Source organism: Alosa alosa, chromosome 7, assembly GCF_017589495.1.
Source record: "Alosa alosa isolate M-15738 ecotype Scorff River chromosome 7, AALO_Geno_1.1, whole genome shotgun sequence".
Classification (NCBI taxonomy): Eukaryota; Metazoa; Chordata; class Actinopteri; order Clupeiformes; family Clupeidae; genus Alosa; species Alosa alosa.
Window position 1 is genome coordinate 5775051 of NC_063195.1, and position 9893 is coordinate 5784943.

Below are 9893 nucleotides of genomic sequence, written 5' to 3' on the forward strand. Positions count from 1 at the left end.
CAACTGAGTCATTATTGGATTTGAAGGAGTATATACTGCACAGAAGTGATAGCAATTTTATTGCCTTTAGAGTGGGCAGAGTAATTACCATGGAAATAGCCATAACATCAGACATTTATGAACAGCTAACATACACGTTAGCCATCACATTCATTAACACAAGGAGAGACTTTTCTTATCGTTGGTCAGTATTGTTATGGTTGTCGTTATAGTTATCATTCCAGGTGTGAATGCCCCTTTCGAGTGGGCAGAGTGTTACCATGGAAATAGGAGCCATAACATCAGACAGTTATTCGGCACTGCATAGCATACAATCAGGGAAAGCATTTAGATTAGACATAAATTAAGTACTTATGATGTCACTTGAAATGAACACCCTTTTCTCCATTCTCAAATTACATTCACAGAATGTCTGACAGTTCTTGCAAAATAAAACACTTGTCTCAAAAGTTTTACTTGTGCGCAGAGCCAAACAGTGTCAGAGTACTGATCCAGTGGATGATTGAAGTGTTCCCTTAATTTTTTTGAGCAGTATACTTATGATGTCACTTGAAATGAACAATGGGAGAGTTTTTATTTGGGTGCCAGCTCATGTTGGGGTATAGAGGGTAATGTACAGGTGTGCAACGTGGCGTCATGGCTTTGCAGAAACACACACGCCACTTCAGAAATAGCCAAATGCCGTGTTATCTGCACGCATTTTGAGCTGGGAATTTTTTCTTGTTGGGGGCAAAGTCATGGAACATCAGGGAATTTTGTTGTAGTACTTGCCAATATACAATAATACAGTATCTGGTTATTAGCTTTACTGCTTGCTTGAGTAGATGTGGTTAGGTCAACCTTGTTTATTCAATGCTGATTTATTCTAACCTGACCCTAGCCAGATGAATTTTGTTCCGTTTAGCTCCGCCTAGCTTCACTCACATCAATCTGGGACCTCTTCCATTGAGAGTGATTTCTGCAACCGATTTTATGGTACAGCCAATCAGGACGCAGGGCGGGAGTTTCATAGATGTGACATAGCGTAGAAGCGACTGTGAGACTGTTATTAGCGTCACGGGTTGGCTTCGATGTGAGTGGTTGAAGTAGCACATCAATAGATGACGGACAAGTGGCTTATTCAATCATATGCAAGCATTTTTTGATTAGGCCCAGCCTTCTGAAGCAACACTTCAATGGATCGGTTCCAGATAGATGAGTGGAGCTAGACGGAGCGAAATTCATCTGGCTAGGGTCAGGTTAGATTTATTCATCTCCCACTCAAAAAAGTAAAAGATTGTTGAACGATACACAACTGGTCTGAAATCTTTGGTCTATTAATACCGGTCATTATCTTGTAGGCAGGTCATGGAAATTCAGTTTTCAGACAGGAAAATGGAATGGAATCAAGGAATTTTACATTCTACAGGCCCGTAGGTGGCGGTAATGCACCTTATCGTTGGTTAAACGATAAAAGCCTAAAGAAGAAGAAAAGGAGTTCTAGGGAGTTTTCAGCAGCGTAAGTAAACAAGACTCTGTGGACTAACACTTTTTTCACGTTTTGTGTGACCTAAGCAGCATATTAACTCATCTCCGCGTGCAGTGCTTAATTGAGTTAGCCTACTTGAAGTAGGTAAACATTGAGTTAAGACACAATTGTAATAATAGCCGATGTCTTGATCCCGTAGGCTACAGCTAAGTGCTACTCCAACATACCCCGTGTTAAGTAAGTGATGTACAAGCCATTTGCCAATTAATCATGTACACTAAAGTTTATTTATTTAATAAATGCGAAATGATCTTGAAAGGCATTCTATTGTTTTTGTGTTACTCTGACTACAGGCTAAAGCCTACAAAACGTTGGATAGGATCATCCTAGTGCGTTGGGAACATGGATCTCCGAAATCAGTCATCTGACTGTAACGTTAACGTTACAGAAACGCAGCAGATTGACCAGCTGACGGTGATCGTGAAAGAGGAAGATATAAAAGAGGAGGAATATGGTCATTTGACTGCATTTCAACACGATGAAGAAAATCCAGCGCTTCACCAATCAGACTTTGCAGAGTCCAACGCTGAAACATTACAGATAGCAGCGGAGATTGAAGTGAAGATTGAAGAGGACGATGCTCAAGAGCACGATTATCTGGTGGAAAGTAAGTCCTTTCAGATACCACTAGCCAAAACACACACACACACACATCTTAAATTTGACATATCTACAGCCTTTTTTATGTTAGTTATTTACATTGATTATGGTTGACATATTAGGCATGGGTCATTCCACGTCAATTCAACCTGGGACCACGCACTTAGGTCTCAAAAAATTCTGACAAAATGCAGGTGCACCTATGTTACCCAGGAGACACACTGTAAAATTATTTTTATGTAAGATCAGTACTTTCCAAGATACAGCCAGTTTTACAGGGGGAGGGGGGGTGTCGATTTTGTCAAAGTTCACAAGCCCATAGCGCAAGAACTAAACCATGTAGGCTCAAATTTTGCATGCTGGTACATAAGTAGGAATAGTATGTAGCAAAATCGTCATGTTTGGTCTGGATGGTGATGGCTGTCCCCCAAAGTTGATCAAAATTTTTTGTTTTTGGCTAGGCTCTGTTTAGGCCTTCCAGGGTTCCTACGCAGTATGGAAAACCTGGAAAAGTAATTTCCAGGCATACAGACATCACACACACATTCACTAACAGCAGAAAAAAGTCATTAAAAGTATTTATTCCACTGCTTGGTTGAATTTCCCATTGTCCTACGTAATTTAGAACGACCATTAACCGTATCAGAGAATGTCTAATAAGGGGAGAACTGCCACTCTCGGAAAACTTCCGGTTTCTGAACTGGTTGCAGTTCCTTCTGTGGTTCCACATGAGGGCGCTCGTCCACGAGTGCAGAATGCATGGAGGTCTATGGAGCTGTACCCCTCAAAATCCACTTTTCTCGGGATATAAATTTTTTTCAAGTAATTTGAGTATTGTATTCGAAAGGGGAGGCAAAGAAAATACACTTGGTTGAGTATTATATTTTTTAAAGTCACTTAAGCCTTTCAAATGTGTCAATGACGTCATTCATTAGCACAATGCTAGCGTGTTATGTGCTACAACGACCCAACCTGTAAGAAATCAAAAGGGCATAAGTACTCGTTCATTCAACTTTTGACCTATAACCCATGTTGAAGTTATACAAACTACAATCAAATCTGAGATTTGTCAACGACAATCAGGTGAAAGAGACCAATTTAGCTGTCTAGCTCCATTGACTCCCATTCATTCTGCACTCATGGCGATCGCCCCCAGTGGAACCCTGGTGGAACTGCATCCAAAATTCAGTACAATGGGACTTAATACGGAGTGGCAAGGCTCTCCGTAGACGGGCTCTGACCGTATGTTATCTGCACACCTATGAAGTAGATCCATTTTTTTGGCCGTATCACACTTGTATATTAATTCGCTGAACTCGTTGTGAAGTTTAAATGAACTGTCACGTTGCATCCGAGCTGTAAAATGCAGACGTTCAGAACATTGCAACATTGTAGCATATGACTGAGGTGGCTTTTAGCTAGATGGATGACTGCAGGCTAAGTAAAAGCGATGTTTCAAAGCTAAAGTTCATCAGAATCTTGGGATCGCCCGCTAGACAACGGGAGAGATAGAACTAACGACTGGCCTTTGGCGAAAGCAACCATCCATTTAGAACTAGTAACGGCAGTTTGTCCTGTGAGTTGAGAAATTAGTTGATATGTGTCAGAAGAAATTAGTTCTACAAACAAGACAGTTTTAGCGATTAAAGCGTTTAAATTGTAACAGGAAATGAACACAACATGAAGTGGCAACAGTGGAATAAAAGCGGGATAATGGACTCCACGGTGGTCTGTTCACTGAAGTTAATGCACTCACGACGCCGACGGGGGGGCGTTTTACAACCTCGACCGTGCATTAACTTCTGTGAACAGACCACCGTGTCGTCCATTATCCCTTACATAATATAAAAAACACAACTAAGCAATAGGACAGTAGAAGATAAAGAATATTAGCCTGACGAGCCAGACCCACATTAAAATGTAGGGTCTGGGCACTCACCGTTCGCAGTGCTCAGTCCGAGGGGCGGGATAATCGGTTGTCTTTCAAATTCCCTCTGCACTTAATGGGACAGCTGAGTCCCATCGCGTTTTCCCACCAGCGGAGCTAGTTGGCTAGTTCAAACTTTTGCCAACTTTAAACAAGCTTAACTCGTGTCACACTGTTGGCCAACAGCAACATCCATCTTATTTGTTTTCAAGTAGCAGGGAATTCAAGCCAAACCGTTGCAACTCTGTCATCAATCATTATGTTAAGCCCGCCTAACGACTCTCTATACACGATTTGATTGGCCTGATAGAAGTTTAATTTTTCGAGCTCACAAGCCAAAGGAGAGTTGCTAGACTAGCCCTGGAAGAAAATGTAATTTGCTGCCACTAGGGTGCGTCTAGATTTCTAGGCTAAAAGAATATACTAAATATACTAACATACAAATTATACTAAATAACACTTAATCTAAATCAATTCTAAAAACAGTATCCACATAGTGGAGTATGGAATTTTGAAATGGAAAATGTGTAGGAACCCTGGCCTTCAGAAGACATATTTGTACTCAACATAGGCTCGTGATTTATTTTCTTACTGAGATAAGTAGAAACACTCTCACAAAAAGCAATGAACAGAAACTAAAATCCTTCAGGGTTTTTTTTTATTCTCCATGATCCCTTCTTTTTAAAAACACCAATTTGACTCGTCTTATGCAAATCTTTCTTTTTTACTTTCCACCCTGAACATGGGCAAAATGCACCATTGAGATGAATATGTTGTATGTACACGAATCCGACGAGCATTCTGTGGAGGCTGCCATCTTGTGGCGACGCCATTACTGAGCTGTTACTGGTATGTAAACAAACCTCCATGATAACGCACCCTCAATGACAGCTACAGCCAGGCAGTATGGCTTGTTGGGTTGATGATGTTAGACAGTGGCCTCCGGTCACAGATGAAGGAAGCGATTTTACAGATTATTTATGAAAATAGATTAAGAGTAGAGAATGAGGAATTAAAGACATAATTGGGACTAGGTTGGTATTATATCTACTTAACTACTGTAGCTCTAACATCAGCAATAACTATGCTAGCTAGGCTAGCTAACGAGGAAACTATACAAATATCTGTCCATTTGGCATGTTTTCCCACTCGACATTTTAAAAGAAGTAGTGAGAGAGTCGTAAATCGCAGGCTGTTATCCCAGTGGACACAACCAATCCAATATGGTATGTAGACTAAACAAACCTCCGTGATGACGCACCCTCAATGACAGCTACAGCCAGGCAGGCTTGTTGGGTTGATGATGTTAGACAGTGGCATCCGGTCACAGGTGAAGGTACAAGCGATGTTACAGATTATTTATGAAAATAGCTTAGAGTAGAGAATGAGAAAATAAAGACATAATTGGGACTAGATTGATATTATATTATATCTACTTAACTACTGTAGTTCTAACGTCAGCAATAACTATGCTAGCTAGGCTAGCTAATGAGAACTATAAAAATGTCTGTCCATTTGGCAACAATAAATACATGAATGGATATTAAATAAACAAATTCATGTTTTTCATTTGTGACCATTGTTTATCTAATTTTCACATTTCAAAAGGAAAGGGTAAGGTACAGCTAACTGCTATCTGTGCAAACCGTATGCAACGTTAGGCAACCAGACAGGGGCAGTCGACCCGGGGTATTTTTTGCATCTCACATTTTCTTTTGTCCCAACTGGTAATTTTATTGCTGCTATTGGAACAATTGAAAACGGAACATGTTTTTCCACTCGACATTATAAAAGAAGTAGTGAGACAGTCGTAAATCGCGGGCTGTTATCCTAGTGGACGCAACAAATCCAATAGGAGGCACTGGCGCAACACTACCCAGCAACAGCTCAGTAATGGCGCCTGCTTACTTCCAGTAGTTTCACCGGATTCGTGTATACAGTTACCACAGTTACAGTTACCACAGGTTATTCCATACAACCACAGTTGGCACTGTAGTAACTTTATATAAAACATATTGATCTAATTGTGTTTGTTAAAATACATCATATTGTAATTAGGGTTGCAAAATTCCAGGAATTTTCAAAGTTGGAAACTTTCCATGGGAATTAACGGGAATGAACAAGAATTAATGGGAATAAAGTGGGAATTTTAATATGGCAAGTTAGTCTATAACAGGGAACTTAAATGTAGTGGACAAAACCCCATCTTGCAGCATAATATTAGTTAAAACAACCTGATTTAATGCAATTTTATTCAAATTTCTAACCTGCACATACGTCAATCCCATGCACACAGCAATCAGCATAGGTTACTAGACATAAAGGAAACCTATGGTGTGTTCATGTGCATGGGGAAAATTAATTCCCAGTGAAAATGTCATCTCATGTATTCCCACAAATTGGTGTGAAACTGGGCGAAGTTGTTGCCCAGTTATGGGCTTGTCGTCACTTTTGTCCTCATTCAAATGGGTGTATGTCATTTTGCATAAACTGTAATGGGACGATTAATGTGTCTGATTAAGCTTGACAATTATATATAACTTACATAATCTATAAGGTTTGGTTGGGGTGGTATGTTGTGTCATTGTATTTTTTTTGTTTTACCATTTTCTGGGATTCTAACTGAACAAACTGATAGTCAGTCAATGTTCCAACCAATTGGATTTTGTTGTTGAGTGGCGTGGTGTATCTTGGGCAGTTCAGTGGTTTCTGTGTTGCTATCTTAGCACGCTAGTAAACCATAGGCAGAGAATGGGATTCCTGCTACCATGGTAGCTAGCTTTGTATGCTAAGCTAAGCGAAAATACGAACAAACAAATCTTATTGGTTATTACGAAACAATGTCTGTATATGAAACAGTAGGAATTACCAAAAATTCACAGTTAATTCCCGTAAATTCCCATTAATTCCCATAATTTCCTTTAATTCCATGAAAGTTTCCAATTTGGAATATTTCCAAAATTCCCTTAAAAAATATTAATCTTAACTTCCCATGGAAAGTTTCCGGTAAGTTCCCGTTTGGAACCTAAAGAATTGAGAACCGTTGGCCTACACTTAGTGTTTGATGCAGACAGATGGAGTGGGATGGTTTTGCTCATGTAGTGTTTGATGCATGTAGATGGAGTGCGATGGTTTTGCTCCTTTTGTGTTGATTGGCTGATGTTAAGGCTGCACAGTCGCGATTATAAAAACTCCAAGGAGGGTAAACACATTTGCACTGTACTTAAAGGAGAATTCCGGTGTGATATTGACCTAAAGTGTGTTGAAACATGATACCGAGTGTGAACGTATGTCTCATAGCCCATCTCGGCTTGTCCCCTGCACTCCAAAATCTGGCGCTAGTTGGCCGATGCTACCAACACCTTTTTCAATGGTGGTGCTTCGGCATCGGGCTAGCCATGCAAATAAATCACTCTTTTACACCTTTTACGAGGCTCAATGTATCTCCACACTTCATTGGTAGACTTCCGAGGGCCCTGACATTTAAAACGAGACATTGAGAACTTTGAAAAAGCACTGGTAGTTTACTTACAAGACGATTTATGCAGACAGTATCTTCACAAAGTTTAGCGTTTGCAGCCATCTTGAATTTAGTCACGATAAGTCGAGCGACAAGTAAGAATGAACAGGTATGATAAGGGATCAGATTCCAAAAATAATTCAGTGGAAATGCATGGATTCCAGTTTCTTCCAGTAGCAGCAACTGGAATCCATGCATTTCCACGGAATTATTTTTGGAATCTGATCCCTTATCATACCTGTTCATGATGGGCTATGAGACATACGTTCACACTCGGTATCATGTTTCAACACACTTTAGGTCAATATCACACCGGAATTCTCCTTTAAGCATTTGTTTAAAATTGTATGACACATCAGATACAACACAACAGAAGATCCACGGACTGAATGATGAACTCAACCTGCAACTCCCTCATTCTAATTCTAAGTCTCTGTCTCTATGGTAACTCTTACAGGTGCATCAGAATATCCACACGGAACACAACAGAAGATCCATGGACAGAATGATGAACTTAACCTGCCACGCAAAAAAAAAAGGCACCACTGCACTCACTGCTGGAGGAGTTTCATAGTCCTGAAAAACCTTAAGAAACATCAGAAAAAACATTTTAAAACATCCTCACAAGTACAAATACATTCGGGAAAGAAGCCTCATAACTGTTTCCAGTGTGGAAAAGGTTTTTTACACACGTCAAGTCTTTCACGCCACATGCGGGTTCACAAAGGAGAGGAGCAGAGTCGTGAAACACAAGTGCTTGAAACACAGACTGAAGAGAAGCGTTATAAATGTTACCAGTGTGGGAAAGGTTTTTCACACACGTCAAGTCTTTCACGCCACATGCGGGTTCACAAAGGAGAGATGCCTCATAAAAGACTTGTGCAAATGCACACTGGAGAGAAGCCGCATAAATGTCGCCAGTGTGAAAAAACTTTTTCACACTCCTTAATGCTTCAATACCACATGGTAAAACATACGTTGAAGAAGCCTTACGAATGTTCCCAGTGTGGAAAAGGTTTTCCATGCCCGTCAAGCCTTTCACGCCATAAGCGTGAACACAAAGGAGAGACGCCTCATAAAAGGCTCGTGCTTCCCCCCACTGAGAGGCGTCATAAATGTTCCCAGTGTGGAAAGGGTTTTGTACACCCCATAACACTTAAATGCCACATGCTAACACATAAGGTGGAGAATCTACACGCTAGAGAGAAGCGTCATAAATGTCGCCAGTGTGGAAAGGGTTTTAAGCTTGCGTCAAGTCTTTCTCGCCACATGCTTTTACACACTGGAGTGAAGCCTCATAAATGTTTCCAGTGTGGAAGAGGTTTTGTACACAAGTCAAGCCTTTCACGTCACATGCTTGAACACAAAGGAGAGATCCCTAGTGAAACATTAATGCCTACACCAACTGTAGAGAAGCCTCATCAATGTTCCCAGTGTGGAAGAGGTTTTTCACACACGTCAAGTCTTTCACGGCACATGCGTTTACACGCAGGAGAGAAGCCTCATAAATGTTCCCAGTGTGGAAGAGGTTTTTCAGACACATCAAGTCTTTCACGCCACATGTTTGAACACAAAGTAAAACAGGGCCACGGAGAATACAACGAAAGACACGAATTGTATTTGATCGAGATAGCACAGAACAGATGGTCGATTGATAGAATGATGAACTCAGCCTGCAGCTCAGAGGAAGTTTGCACCACTGTGCCGTCTGTAGAAGGAGTTCAAACAGAACACAGAACGGAAGATCCACGGACAGAATGATGAACTCAACCTGCAACTCCCTCATTCTAATTATAAGTCTCTGTCTCTATGGTAACTCTTACAGGTGCATCAGAATATCCACACGGAACACAACAGAAGGAAGGCTGTACCAATGTCTGTACACAGCCCTGAGAGAACTCGAGAAACACCAGCAGACACATTCTGTAAATGTACTCATTTGTGGAAAGAAATTTACAACAGCAAAAAATAGTAGACGTCTCGTCGGTCATGATAACTATGATAACTAAGGTGTGTGAGCCCAAAAAAAAAAAAAAAAAAAAGAAAGAAAAAAGAAAGTAATTTTGAATAAATATACATTTCTTAAGAAATGATACGATTTGATGTTGTTTAACTCATTTACAAATGGTGCACTGTCACTTTAAGAGCATTGTCTAGGCTTCACGGTATTCATAATATTTTGCCAGCTCCAATCAATTATAGCCTATGGCCGGTCCACAAACTCATTGTTCAAACTCAACATTGTTTGTGCCACATTTATAGCACAATATTAACAATGATAAGTATACTATTAAGTTGGTATAAACAACCTTCATTCC

The 9893-nt window shown here is 40.4% G+C and overlaps 1 protein-coding gene across 3 annotated transcripts; it reads left to right on the plus strand.

The window, feature by feature from the left end:
• Window positions 1-1199: 1199 nt before the first annotated feature.
• On the plus strand, window positions 1200-9591 carry LOC125297324 (zinc finger protein 135-like). 3 transcript variants are annotated; one of them, XM_048247629.1, is made up of 5 exons: window positions 1208-1238; window positions 1341-1498; window positions 1668-1705; window positions 1822-2135; window positions 8033-9591. In XM_048247629.1, the coding sequence occupies exons 4-5, from the start codon at window positions 1871-1873 to the stop codon at window positions 9334-9336; spliced, it is 1569 nt and encodes a 522-aa protein (XP_048103586.1). In that variant the 5' UTR covers window positions 1208-1238; window positions 1341-1498; window positions 1668-1705; window positions 1822-1870; the 3' UTR covers window positions 9337-9591. The 3 variants fall into 3 exon arrangements, with proteins under 3 accessions (XP_048103585.1, XP_048103586.1, XP_048103587.1); XM_048247630.1 differs by having other exon boundaries at window positions 1214-1233; XM_048247628.1 differs by having other exon boundaries at window positions 1200-1498.
• Window positions 9592-9893: the final 302 nt, after the last annotated feature.

Excerpts from the sequence above, each read along its gene's own strand:
- LOC125297324 (XM_048247628.1), top strand. The coding sequence starts at position 1,871 with ATGGATCTCCGAAATCAGTCATCTGACTGTAACGTTAACGTTACAGAA. Across the intron at positions 2,136-8,032 it reads GCACGATTATCTGGTGGAAA|GTGCATCAGAATATCCACAC; the intron begins GTAAGTCCTTTC and ends TAACTCTTACAG.